This window comes from Triticum aestivum, chromosome 2D, assembly GCF_018294505.1.
Source record: "Triticum aestivum cultivar Chinese Spring chromosome 2D, IWGSC CS RefSeq v2.1, whole genome shotgun sequence".
In the NCBI taxonomy this organism is placed as follows: Eukaryota; Viridiplantae; Streptophyta; class Magnoliopsida; order Poales; family Poaceae; genus Triticum; species Triticum aestivum.
The window spans coordinates 482,558,683-482,573,273 of NC_057799.1; the positions used below are offsets into that span (position 1 = coordinate 482,558,683).

General features: G+C 45.6%; 1 protein-coding gene across 1 annotated transcript; it reads right to left on the bottom strand.

Annotated features, from left to right (window-relative positions):
• Positions 1 to 695: 695 nt before the first annotated feature.
• On the bottom strand, positions 696 to 2,851 carry LOC123053974 (aquaporin PIP2-5). The gene is made up of 3 exons (XM_044477602.1): positions 2,132 to 2,851; positions 1,528 to 1,668; positions 696 to 972 (listed from the first exon to the last, which is right to left on the bottom strand). Exons 1-3 carry the CDS (start codon positions 2,744 to 2,746, stop codon positions 856 to 858), a joined length of 873 nt encoding a protein of 290 aa, XP_044333537.1. The 5' UTR covers positions 2,747 to 2,851; the 3' UTR covers positions 696 to 855.
• Between the last annotated feature and the right edge of the window lie 11,740 nt (positions 2,852 to 14,591).

A 14,591-nucleotide genomic window follows, 5' to 3' on the forward strand; every position in this document is an offset into this window, starting at 1 on the left:
CATGGAGGACCCTTATAAAATACTAGGTCTGGGTTCCGTCCTGCTCCTGTGGCGTTTGGCGCTTTGCCATGGTGGAGCACGTCATCGTCGTGATTGAGCAGTGGTCGGTGGCTAGCGACAGCTGCAATCCTGGCTATGCTAGTTGGGAGCCAGATGCATGCAAGGAGTGCATCATCGACGATTGACGAATAAGCTTGCATGGCCGCCTAGCATGGTTACCGTGGTCGTGGAGGAGAAGCATGGGAAAGGTGGAGATCTAGATGGAGTTTGTGCTCATCACCGATGGCAACCATGGATGGACTTTGGCGCCCACTACTGTGGTCGATGCCAATCATCGCCGTTAAATCTGTTGGACGAATGGTGACCTTGCTTCTTCCTCCCAACCAAGAGCCAGATGGAGGCACTACATCTTCGTCTTGGAGTTCATGGCGTTGTTCCATGGAGGGCTCGTCGCACCATGTGGTGTCATGCCTGGTGAAGACGAGACTAGATTCGGGCTTGTGATGCCACATGCCAGGGACCCAATTGCGAGTTTCAACGACATTTGGGGGTCCTCTTTGTAATAACTAGGCACTAGTTTGTTGTTTCATTTTTCTTTTAGTGTCCTGTTGTAAAACAATGTGATCCACTTCTTCCTAGTTAATGCAACTTCTAGGTCCTTCCGTACCCTTTGTTTGTTCAAAAAAAACACATGGTGACGAGTCCTTCGAATTTAGTGCAATTGTAGAGAAATTTTGAAGACACCCAAACGCGTCTAAGAAAATACAGACGCGTGCACAATACATCACCCGAACAGTATCACACTGATATATCTACTGTCCGTGCTTCCGATCATCCATACTGCAGTCGGCCGATCTAGTTCCTGCCGAAGGAGGCAGACGAGCCGAGCTTGGTGGCGCTGGCCCTCAGGACGTACTGGTGGTAGGCGGCGGCGATGGCGGCCCCGATGAATGGCCCCACCCAGAAGATCCACTGCAACGACATGACCGCAAAAGTAAGTAAGATGTCTCAGAGATATTTGAATTAATCTCCTCCTAGTTGCACTCTCTACAAAACCATGGGCATATGTATGTAAAGGAAGATAGCACTAACTAGTTAGGCACGTTACAGCTAGTAGATTTTGTGGCGTGATTGAATGGTAGTTGGAAGTGGGAGTGGGACGATAGTAGGCAGCGTGTACTGCTGCAACAATAGTTTTGTTTGCAGATGTAAATAAAAAAATCCAGGCTAATCAGTGGGGAGTGACATCGCTTCAGCTTGTTAATTAAGCCTTATCCTGGGCCATTCTTCAAAATAATCTAGCTGTGTCAGAGTTCTGATTGCTACTTTTGAACTTGTGAACGAGGAATACCACAAAGTTATGTCTAGTTTGATAAGGTATATAGTCCATGGATGAGGAACACCACACAAGTTCTGTTTGGTTTTCTAAAGTTTTATAGTCTTCGAGGTGATTGTGACCACTGCTTACTAATTAAAAGAGTAACCCATTAAATTAGCAGACATGGTATAGTGTGTGGTGGCACATACGTGGTCATCCCAGGCCTTCTCGTTGTTGTAGATCACGGCAGCTCCAAAGCTCCTTGCCGGGTTGATGCCGGTGCCGGTGATCGGGATAGTGGCCAGGTGCACCATGAACACCGCGAAGCCGATTGGCAGAGGAGCCAGCACCTGAACAAATCATTGCAACAAATTCAAAACCATATAGTATGCAACAAATTCAGAACCATATATGCAACAAAAAGTAGAGCTGGCTAGGAAGAAGACATGAATGTTTTCATATGCATGCTTGATAAAGATGGCTCACCAAATATAAACAGTTAAAAATATTATAAAACAATCATGTCACCGAAATTTTTGACTTTCGCACTTGTCCCTATCTAGAGAATCGAACGTGCTTTTTTTATAGCGTTAATCACAAGCGGTTTGCCACCTCACAGCTGAGTTGATACATATAATGAACCAAATTAACTAACTAGCAAGGGACATCTAGTGAGTACTGAGTAGTGACGAACTACTTCAGTATCAATAGAGAATATTCGGAGACCAGCTGCTTCATGCATATTTCCATGCAAACTTCACTAGTTCGTGGACGAAAGAAAATGAAATCGGTAGGCAGGCAATGATAACTTACCGGGACGTGGGAGTCACGGGCGCTGCGCTTGGGGTCGGTGGCGGAGAAGACGGTGTAGACGAGCACGAAGGTGCCGATGATCTCGGCGGCGAGGCCGGTGCCCTTGGAGAAGCCGGAGCTGAGCTCGTTGGCGCCGCCGCCGTAGCGCACGTAGAAGGCGCTCTGGAACCCCTTGACGAGCCCGACGCCGCAGATGGCGCCCAGGCACTGCGCGATGATGTAGAGCAGCGCGCGCACCAGCGACACCTTCCGCGCCAGGAACAGCCCGAACGTCACCGCCGGGTTGATGTGGCCACCGGAAACCCCGGCAGTGCAGTAGACGAGCACGAAGATCATGCCGCCGAACGCCCAGGCGATGCCGAGGATGCCGACGCCGCTGCAGGCCGCGTCGGCAGCATTGGGGCCGGCGGGGTCCGCCTGGTGCTTGTACCCGATGACAGTGGCCACGGTGATGTAGAGGAAGAGCAGCGTGGCCACGAACTCGGCGATGACCGCGCGGTACAGGGACCATTTAGTCAGCTCCTCGGCGTCGAAGAGCGGCGCCGGCGGCGGGTCAGAGTAGTCCTTGGCTCCGTACTCCCCTCCGGGGGGCGCCGCCTCGATGTCCTTGGCCATCGTCGCTGCCTCGACTGATCGACAAGCTAGGGTGGGTGTCTGTGCTCAAGATGCGAATGCGCTTAGCTCTCTGTGGTGGTGTGAGGTGACGGGGGGAAGGTGAGGTATTTATGGCGGCGAGGCGAGGGCGGCTACTGGCTCCCGGCGAAAGGCCGGCGTAGGGCGCTCGCTTTGGGATTAATTAGTTTATTTAGTGGCTGGGTTTATTAGTGGAGGCAGATAAGGCGTCTCCCGTTAGTGTCTTGTTATAAACTTTGCCGCCCACAGCCCTCATCATTGCATCACTCCAGTGCAGCTAGCTCACTGGTGGCTGGTCCTAATACGGTGGAGCTTACGTACTAGTACTGGATATTCTTAGCTTTAGTTAGCGGCCCAGTTTACTTCCGGGACGGGTCCTCATCAGCTTAATTGGCAGTCAGCTTAATTGCATGTTGAGTGTGCTGTTATGCCCTGGTAAGTAATCAAAATGTAGGCACGAGAAACACACAATTACTGAACTGCAGATTGCACTCCGGAGCTCTGCAAACAAAAGAACGTTGCTACGAAGAAGCTGTTTTACTTCTACCGCAGCAGCTGGAGTGGAGATCGAACTGGAGACATTGCTACAAGTCATCAGTCTCACTGGTTTGCTACGAGCATTCGGCGGGAATTTTGTATTGTTGCCATTTGTCTGGGTTCTCCACTAATGAACAAATGCTTAATCAGCGGTTTGGTTGCTAATCATGCGCAGGCACGTCACAAGAACCACCGCCCTCTAATTAAAGTTTTTTTTCAGGGTCTCTAAAAGTTTCTATCCGAAAATGTTGCATGATGTGGCAGCATCGGCTGTACGTACTCCCTCCGTTCGGAATTACTTATCGAAAAAATGATATATCTAAACGTATTTTAATTCTAAATACATCCATTTTCGAGACCAGTAATTCCGAACGGAGGGAGTACGTAACAAGGGACTGGGATCAAGTGACATGCCTCTTGGCAGTCACGGGGTAACATGCGGCTAGCCATCCAGCGTTCCTTCTCCATCCAGCGGCTACCAGCGACCAAAGTGAAAAAAGCTACTCACACTTTGCAGTTTTAGCCCGAACCGGCAACAACCGAGAGCTGAAAAGTGATTTATATGAGTTGTTTTTTTAACAGGAACAACTAGACTCGGGATATCGAAGAACTGAAAACTGAACAATTTAGTAACACTTGTCATTACAATTTACAAGTAATTAGTATAGAAATTCTGTAGCCAAATATGTTTAAATATACGCATGTTTTGCAATTTTTTTTTTGGGTCCACACGAAAAATGCGTTGGATACCGTTGGACACACCGGTCGACCCAAACGAAAATGCGGACACACGTGTCTGCTCAGCTGACCCAAATGAACAAAAAAACAAAATCCGTACCCATTTACGTCACTGACCCAAACGGACGCCCATTTTGCCTGGGTTCTGTCCGTTTGGGTCGGCCAAGCGGACGTATTTCTCTGCTTTTTCATTTGGGTCAGTCGGGCATGGCGGGGCGCAGGGAGGGACGAGGCGAGGCCGGGCGAGGTGGTCCGGTGTGGCAAAAGCGCGCTAAGCGGCAGAGAGCCGGACCCGACGAACGCGATGCACGCGGGCACGGTGATGTGGTCCGGTTGGGTGATGAGGGTGACGAGCGCGTCGGAGCCTGAGGTGGTCGAGCGGGCGGCGAGCGCATCGGAGCCTGAGGTGGTCGAGCGGGACGGCGAGTGCGTCGGAGTTGTGCGCCGCGAGGCGCGCCTCGAGTCAACGCAGAGGCGGACTAACCTTGAGCGGCGCCTGAGGGAGGTCCGTCGCACCTGGCCTTGAGTGGCGCCGGAGGGCAGTGCTGTCGCGCCTGGAGCTAGCTATAAAATAAGGAGAGAGAAAGGTGGGTGAGTGACAAGTGGGCAAGGCCCGGACACAAATGACGAGCTGGACACAGAAAACGTCCGGCTTGTGTTCGCCTCCGATCCAAATGCGTTTCAAATTTAGGATGAAAATAGGTCCAAACGGACACAAAACAGACACATAAAAATGAGTCTCTCTATTGAGTTGTGTTTTTATCCATGCAGATCCAAGCAGACACGTGCACACAAAATGGATCACCGTATTGGAGTTCCTCTAACAACCCCTCGTCCCCTTTTTTTCACTTTGGTCGCTTATTGACGTGAACGAGCCCGCCTAGTCTTTTTCACCGCGTCGTCCCCGTTGCTCTGAAATGGCTAAGTGCTGGCCTTTTTCGCTTTGCTCGCTGACGGCCGTTGGATAGAGAAGGAACGCTGGATGGCTAGCCGCATGTTACCCCGTGACTGCCAAGAGGCATGTCACCTGATCCCAGTCCCGTAACAAGCTACCACTAGTCTAGAACAGCAGCCATCCTGATACACACAATCGGAACAGAAACTTGTGGTGCAGCAGCGTTTCCGTTGCGCGCGTCACCACAGTTTGGACGCCCCTTTCCGCGTCCTGATCAAGCCACAGGGAGGAGCCCGCTCTGGTCCATAATCTCCAGAAGCTGCACGAGAGTTCGACCAAACCGCGACCTCCTGATTCCTGAAAGCCCTCCCTGATTGCATGATGGGGGGCTAGAAGCGTCTGCGCCCATGCCCATCCATGGAGGATTGAAATGCCGTTGTTTCGTGCACGAATTCGGCTTCCGGTCCAAGTCGTTTTTCATCCATCCATGACGGCCGCAACAGCACGGGATCGAAAGTGAAGAAGCCCCATCAATGATCGCCTCCTCCCATCTCCGATTTCCGTTCACGGGGGGTGGGTGGATGGGCCATCCGATAAAATTGGGACGGTGGATGGATTCCTTTTTCGCTCCTGAAACGCGCGATGGCTCGTCGCGGACGAGTGCGCGCGTGCACCGCGGCCATAGACTGGCATGCGCAAGAGAACAAGAACGAGGACCGACCAATCCACCGGTGACGCTGACATATAGTATAATTTTTGGGAGAGGAATGGATGGGGTGAGCCGGACGGCTCCAGTCCTATTCAGCCCGAATTATTTTCTTGTGTTTCATGTTTTCAACAACCGCGCTAGCCAGGCTGGCATCTCAGGACGATGGGTTCTTTGGTTTTCTTCCATCTAGTATAAAACAAAGCGGGAATTCGCTTCCATGGACAAACAAACAAACTGATCGATCGGGTGGTCCATTATTCGACCAACCCGTAGCAATCAGGCAGGCAGAATTTATATGCCAAGAGAAGGATGGCTCCGCAATTAACAAGGTCCTTCGAATTCTTTTTCTTTTTGCCGGTGAAAATATTGGACTACTTACTCAACTCATAAAGTTCATACAATCAGCAAGAGCCAGCTCTAATGCATCTGATGGGCCAGAACCAACCAAAGTCATAATTATGCCCTCGATTCCAGCAATTTAGCTGAGTTATCACTAACCTTATTTTAAGTATGATTAATATGAGTAATACAAGTTAAACAAACACACGTAAGGTGCCTGAACTCCTTAATAAGAGAGAAAGTAGACCATTCTATCCAATTCCCGCGCCTGAATCAAACTTGACTGCAATAACGGAATCCATCTCAATAATGAATGGCAGGTCACTCCTCTTGATGGTAAAGGACAGGCCTTCCATGCATGCACATAACTCGGCTTCAAGAGCATCGCAGCAAGAGAAAAACTCCCTACAAGACAAGAAGACAATACTACCTTTGACAAGATAGAAAGGTCCTTGGAATTCAACAAACTAGCAGTGTGGTCTGCACTTTTTTCATAGCTAGATTGTTACTTGTTATATATGTGTGTGTTTTTACAAGTTTGTTGTACTTTGAGATGCAGGTGGCTATTAGATATTTATTTATTTATTGAAATTTAGAAAAATCTTGTAACCAATAAGATTATGAAAAATGGGTTGTTTTCTTTGCCATTTGATTACCTCAACACTCATGCACAAGGATAGCATGGGAAACTCGTGCCGAAGAAGGGGAATATCACCACAGTAGAAGGAGACATACTGGCCACCACCATCATGGTGACACAACCTGAAAGATCGAGGTCTATCGGTTGAATGATGGTATAGGAGATTATCAAATATTTATCAAAATTGTTGTTTAGCATGAAAGTCGTGAGGTTTTTAAAGTGAAACTACTCTACCTACTAGCTAGAACAAACACCAAGCAAGAAGCATGTAGTATAGTAAGCTAGAAAGTAAAGAAATATTCGATTCTTTCTTGAAAAAAACAGAGTAAAGAGCTAGAATGAAGGCACGCGATGTATCATGAAGTTCAAATCGTCGGCGTGACTCTATGTCTATATTGGAGAGTCTTTCGATATGCTCTCTATTTTCCTGTCATACAAAAAGATTTGCAACTTATCTTTCAGTTGTTTCAAATCAGGCAGGGACGTTTTCTACTTGTTCAATAACTAGGTACATGTTTATTCTCAGGTCAATAAGAGAGGAAGACTTTGTGGGGTAGCATGGACAATGTGGTTGTTGATAATTTCCCATAACATCAAGGCGTACCAAATTAAACCATATCAAAGCATAATGTTCTCGATTGCCTGAACAATAGTTCCTACTGGGCAGATCCTGATGACAGAAACTTGGAGATGGCTTTGAGCCAGTCAGGAGTAAGAATAATTTGCTGATTTGGTATTTTCCTATTTTCAAGGACAAATGTTAAGGAAGTGTGATTACCGTTCGGGTTTGAAAGGAAGTGCTATGGTGATAAACATTTCCAAGATGAAATCAACTTATTGGATTGCTTCTAAACTATCTATTGTCTAAGTGGGAGCTAGTAGAGTGACTGAATCTTTTCAACAAAGGGATGGCTTTGCTAAGGTGGCCTCACAGATTGAGAATTTTCAAGAGGCTGATAAGCAAGGTTTTTGGGACACTAAAGTGGTTAGTATTAAATGTGGTGTTAGGACTAGAAGCCTAGCTAAATTTCTTGGTATATATGAACTTACTGATTATTCTCTTTCATTTAGCACATTGTTTTTGAGCTAGAGCAAGTCATGGAGGAAGGAGGTCCTATAGTTGATGGGGTGGTGATCAATTTTTTTGAGATTGATAGTAGTATGCAGCAAGTAAAAGATCAAAGATATCTTAGGAGGTCAAAAAATAAGCAGGGGGTAGCTATTCATGTTCTCATGGGCTCAAATACTAGTGAAGGAAAAAAGAAAAAATGCACGTCATCTAGATTTGGAAGAGATTTAGTCCAGTCAAGCAAGTATGATAGGAAAATGGAAGTGGAACTTAGACAGAAAATGTGGTTGAGAAAAAAATGTCATACTAAAGAAGAAATTCTAGATGAAGGGGCAGTGGATAAGTTGACCAACACAAATCTAGATTAGGAGATGAATGAGAAAGATCTCGATCGGAGCAAAGAGGATGAAGAAGAAAACGATTACAATGCAAGTGAATTAAGTGGAGAGAATGGAAATTTGTACCTTAGAATAGACAGAGATGATAGTATGATGCTGACATGTATGCAATGAAATCACACTACAATACACTGCCATTAAGAAATTTAACAATAAGGTTGCTTATGAAAGCTCTGAAGATGTGGAAACTGTGGAGAACATATATTACAAGTAAGCTGCAATACCAGGAACATGTTAATGATGCAAAGAAAAATAAAGGAAGTGGCTAGAGCAAATGGACAATAGCAGAGGAGGAAAAGAGGAGTAGCGGAACTGATACTAATAGAAACTTGATGGATAGAGCTATGGGGAGATCAAGAATGAATAATCTCAATACACAAGGACAAGGTGGACAACAATCTTCCACTTCTTTAAATTTTGCACATAAAATTCTTGTACATTAGCTGGTAAAGTAGGAGTGAAGTTAAGGAAATGCAAAGCTAAAGTTACAGATGCAATAGATGTGGTTAAGAAATTAGAACAATCCAGAGTTGGTTTATTTATTGCTAGAAAAGAAAATTCAGGAACTACTATTCAGAATGAGGTTAGTGAAGTGGAGGGATATAGTTCTATGAGCATTCTGAATGACATGTCAAAGAAGAGGGATTTTGTATATAAGGACATTAAATATGATAGGTTATCAATGTTTTTTCTAGTCTAGGAGGCGATAGTGCTAATTTATTTAATAAAGGGGTAGAAGTAAGGGTGCATATAGAAGTATAATAGATGGTAAGAGAGTTGGAGGTAGAAATAAAAGAAAATAATTGATTTGATGTCAGGTCTTTTTTGGAATGCCAGATTTCTTAATGACCCTGAAAAGAGAAAGTTTATTATTCATTATGTGCATGAGTATAAGATAGGTTTTGCGGCAATACAAGAAGCTAAGGTACAAATCTACAATAGTATGAGTAGAATTCATAAATTTTCGTGGATTTTTCCCTGCTAGAGGTTTGTCATGAGGAATTTTCTTGGTATTAATTTGCATCATTTTGATAATATATAGGAAGATGAAGGAGTGTTTTACGTAAGATCATTGGTTAAGTTAAAATATATTGGTGCCATGTGGAATTTAATGTATGTTTATGGTGAAACTCATATTAGAAAAAAAATTGTTTCTAGTTGAGTTGGTCCATGCTTTAAGTTGTAATAAATTTGCTAGGTGGGGATTTTAATATCATTAGGGAAAGTAGATCAAGCAAAAATAGGGAAACTATTAAATGGTCGCATCTTTTCAGTGTTATTATTCAGAATAAAGATTTGAAAGTGACTGAAATTTCTGGTAGATTATGTAGTTGTTCCAGTAAGAAAGCATATCTTGTTATGGAGAAGTTAGATAGAGTATTAGTCTGCCCTGAATGGGAAGTTTCATTTTCCATGGTTTAGGTCAATTCTCTACCTATGATTATTTTCGGTCATACTACATTAGTGACGGTTTGTTAAATTGCACTATTATGTTTTAACTAGCTTTGGGAATGAGTATAGTTCTAGTTACATGATACGTCCATTTTGCATCATGATTTCCTATTATTATTTATAATGTTTTTATGCATAATAATGCTTTATGGAGTAATTATAATGCCGTTTCTCTCATAATATGCAAGATTTACACAAAGAGGGAGAATGCCGGTAGCTGGAATTCTGGACCTGAAAAAGCCATGTCAGATATACCTATTATGCACGCCTCCAAATGAGCTAAAAATTACGGAGAATTATTTTGGAATAAATAAAAAAATACTGGAGCAAATAACTACCGGAGGGGGCCACCTGGTGACCACAAGGCACCAGGGCGCGCCAGGCCCCCCAGGCACGCCCTGGTGGGTTGTGGTTAGCCCAGCCCACCTCCGGCGCCCATCTTCTGGTATATAAGTCATTTTTACCTAGAAAAAATTAGGAGAGGACTTTCGGGACAGAGCACCACCGTCTCGAGGCGAAACTTGGGCAGTAGCACTTTTGCCCTCCAGTGGAGCGATTCCGCCAGGGGAACTTCCCTCCCAGAGGGGGAAATCAAAGCCATCGTCATGAGCAACAACCCTCTCATCTTTGGGAGGCCAATCTTCATCAACATCTTCAACAACACCATCTCCTCTCAAACCCTAGTTCATCTCTTGTGTTCAATATTTGTATCGGAACCTCAGATTGGTACCTGTGGGTGACTAGTAGTGTTGATTACATCTTGTAGTTGATTACTATATGGTTTATTTGGTAGAAGATTATATGTTCAGATCCATTATGCTATTTAATACCCCTCTGATCTTGAGCATGAATATCATTTATGAGTAGTTACTTTTGTTCTTGATGTCACGGGATAACTCATGTTGCAAGAAATCACGTGAAGTTGATATGTGTTCGATATTTTGATGATATGTATGTTGTGATTCCCTTAGTGGTGTCATGTGAACGTCGACTTCATGGCACTTCACCATCTTTGGGCCTAAGGGAATGCATTGTGGAGTAGTTATTAGATGATGGGTTGCTAGAGTGACAGAAGCTTAAACCCTAGTTCATGCGCTACTTCGTAGGGGACTGATTTGGACCCATATGTTTAATGCCATTGTCGTGGATTTATCACGGCATATGTCCTAGTGTGAGGACTTGTCGTGGGGCCAACGCAACTAGGTAGTAGCTTGAACGGGGTTGATCGGAATCGAGATACGCGAGGTGGGTTAACACACAAGACAAGGGTTTAGACAGCTTCGGGCCCCGGGAAACATCATCCGGTAATAGCCCTACATGATGTTTGTGGCTAGGTCTCATTATGCTCATGAGGGAGTTGCTGTATAAGCTGGCTCCCCTTTTGTTGTATCTAGCCTTAGTGATTCTTTCTTCTCCCCCTCTTGGGGTGCCCTGCTGATAACCCACAAGTATAGGGGATTGCAACAGTTTTCGAGGGTAGAGTATTCAACCCAAATTTATTGATTCGACACAAGGGGAGCCAAAGAATATTCTCAAGTATTAGCAGTTGAGTTGTCAATTCAACCACACCTGGATAACTTAATATCTGCAGCAAAGTATTTAGTAGCAAAGTAATATGGAAGTAACGGTAACGGTAGCAAAAGTAATATTTTTGGGTTTTATAGTGATTGTAACAGTAGCAACGGAAAAGTAAATAAGCGGAGAACAATATTTGAAAAGCTTGTAGGCATTGGATCGGTGATGGAGAATTATGCCGGATGCGGTTCATCATGTAACAGTCATAACATAGGGTGACATAGAACTAGCTCCAATTCATCAATGTAATGTCGGCATGTAACCTGAATATAGTCATACGTGCTTATGGTAAAGAACTTGCATGACATCTTTTGTCCTACCCTCCCATGGCAGTGGGGTCCTAGCGGAAATTAAGGGATATTAAGGCCTCCTTTTAATAGTGTACCGGACCAAAGCATTAACACAAAGTGAATACATGAACTCCTCAAACTATGGTCATCACCGGGAGTGGTCCCGATTATTGTCACTTCGGGGTTGCCGGATCATAACACATAGTAGGTGACTATAGACTTGCAAGATAGGACAAAGAACTCACATATATTCATGAAAACATAATAGGTTCAGATCTGAAATCATGGCACTCGGGCCCTAGCGACAAGCATTAAGCATAGCAAAGTCATAGCAACATCAGTCTCAGAACATAGTGGATACTAGGGATCAAACCCTTGTTGGAAATATGCCCTAGAGGCAATAATAAATGGTTATTATTATATTTCTTTGTTCATGGTAATTGTCTATTGTTCATGCTATAATTGTATTGTCCGGAAATCTTAATACATGTGTGAATACAAAGACCACAACGTGTCCCTAGTAAGCCTCTAGTTGACTAGCTCGTTGTTCAACAGATAGTCATGGTTTCCTGACTATGGACATTGGATGTCATTGATAACGAGATCACATCATTAGGAGAATGATGTGATGGACAAGACCCAATCCTAAAGCATAGCATAATAGATCGTGTAGTTTCGTTTGCTAGAGCTTTTCCAATGTCAAGTATCTTTTCCTTAGACCATGAGATCGTGCAACTCCTGGATACCGTAGGAGTGCTTTGGGTGTGCCAAACGTCACAACGTAACTGGGTGACTATAAAGGTGCACTACGGGTATCTCCGAAAGTGTCTGTTGGGTTGGCACGGATCGAGACTGGGATTTGTCACTCCGTGTGACGGAGAGGTATCTCTGGGCCCACTCGGTAATGCATCATCATAATGAGCTCTATGTGACTAAGGCGTTAGTCACGGGATCATGCATTGCGGTACGAGTAAAGAGACTTGCCGGTAACGAGATTGAACAAGGTATTGGGATACCGACGATCGAATCTTGGGCAAGTAACATACCGATTGACAAAGGGAATTGCATACGGGATTGATTGAATCCTCGACATCGTGGTTCATCCGATGGGATCATCGTGGAACATGTGGGAGCCAACATGGGTATCCAGATCCCGCTGTTGGTTATTGACCGGAGAGGCGTCTCGGTCATGTCTGCATGTCTCCCGAACCCGTAGGGTCTACACACTTAAGGTTCGGTGACGCTAGGGTTGTAGAGATATGTGTATGCGGAAACCCGAAAGTTGTTCGGAGTCCCGGATGAGATCCCGGACGTCACGAGGAGTTCCGGAATGGTCCGAAGGTGAAGAATTATATATAGGAAGTCAAGTTTTGGCTACCGGGAAAGTTTCGGGGGTTACCTGTATTGTACTGGGACCACCGGAAGGGTCCCGGGGGTCCACCGGGTGGGACCACCTATCCCGGAGGGCCCCGTGGGCTGAAGTGGGAAGGGAACCAGCCCCTAGTGGGCTGGGCGCCCCCCCATGGGCCTCCCCCCTGGGCCTAGGGTTGGAAACCCTAGGGTGGGGGCGCCCCACTTGCCTTGGGGGGTAAGTTACCCCCCTGGCCGCCGCCCCCCACCCTAGATGGGTTCTGGCCGGCGCCCCCCCTCCCAGGGGCCTATATAAAGGGGGGAAGGGAGGGCGGTAAGGTTACAGCCTTGGGCGCCTCCCTCCTCCCCTGCTACACCTCTCCCTCTCGCAGAAGCTCGGCGAAGCCCTGCCGAGACCCGCTACATCCACCACCACGCCGTCGTGCTGCTGGATCTCCATCAACCTCTCCTTCCCCCTTGCTGGATCAAGAAGGAGGAGACGTCGCTGCACCGTACGTGTGTTGAACGCGGAGGTGCCGTCCGTTCGGCACTCGGTCATCGGTGATTTGGATCACGGCGAGTACGACTCCGTCATCCACGTTCATTGGAACGCTTCCGCTCGCGATCTACAAGGGTATGTAGATGCACTCCTTTCCCCTCGTTGCTAGTATACTCCATAGATGCATCTTGGTGAACGTAGGAAAATTTTAAAATTATGCTACGATTCCCAACAGTGGCATCATGAGCCAGGCCTATGCGTAGTTACTATGCACGAGTAGAACACAAAGAAGTTGTGGGCGTTGATGTTGCCAATTCTTCTTGCCGCTACTAGTCGTTTCTTGTTTCGGCGGCATTGTAGGATGAAGCAGCCCGGACCGACCTTACACGTACGTTTACGTGAGACAGGTTCCACCGACTGACATGCACTAGTTGCATAAGGTGGTTAGCGGGTGTCTGTCTCTCCTACTTTAGTCGGAACGGATTCGATGAAAAGGGTCCTTATGAAGGGTAAATAGAAATTGGCAAATCACGTTGTGGTCATACGTAGGTAAGAAACGTTCTTGCTAGAAACCTACAAACCACGTAAAAACTTGCAACAACAATTAGAGGACGTCTAACTTGTTTTTGCAGCATGTGTTATGTGATGTGATATGGCCAGAAGATGTGATGAATGATATATGTGATGTATGATATTGATCATATTCTTGTAATAGGAATCACGACTTGCATGTCGATGAGTATGACAACCGGCAGGAGCCATAGGAGTTGTCTTTATTATTTTGCATGACCTGCGTGTCATTGAATAACGCCATGTAAATTACTTTACTTTGTTGCTAAACGCGTTAGCCATAGAAGTGGAAGTAATCGTTGGCATGACGACTTCATGAAGACACGATGATGGAGATCATGGTGTCATGCCGGTGACGAAGATGATCATGGTGCCCCGAAGATGGAGATCAAAGGAGCATAATGATATTGGCCATATCATGTCACTATTTGATTGCATGTGATGTTTATCATGTTTTTGCATCTTATTTGCTTAGAACGACGGTAGTAAGTAAGATGATCCCTTATGATAATTTCAAGAAAGTGTTCACCCTAACTGTGCACCGTTGCGAAGGTTCGTTGTTTCGAAGCACCACGTGATGATCGGGTGTGATAGATTCTAACGTTCGCATACAACGGGTGTTGACGAGCCTAGCATGTACAGACATGGCCTCGGAACACACGCAATACACTTAGGTTGACTTGACGAGCCTAGCATGTACAGACATGGCCTCGGAACACGGAGGACCGAAAGGTCGAGCATGAGTCGTATAGAAGATACGATCAAC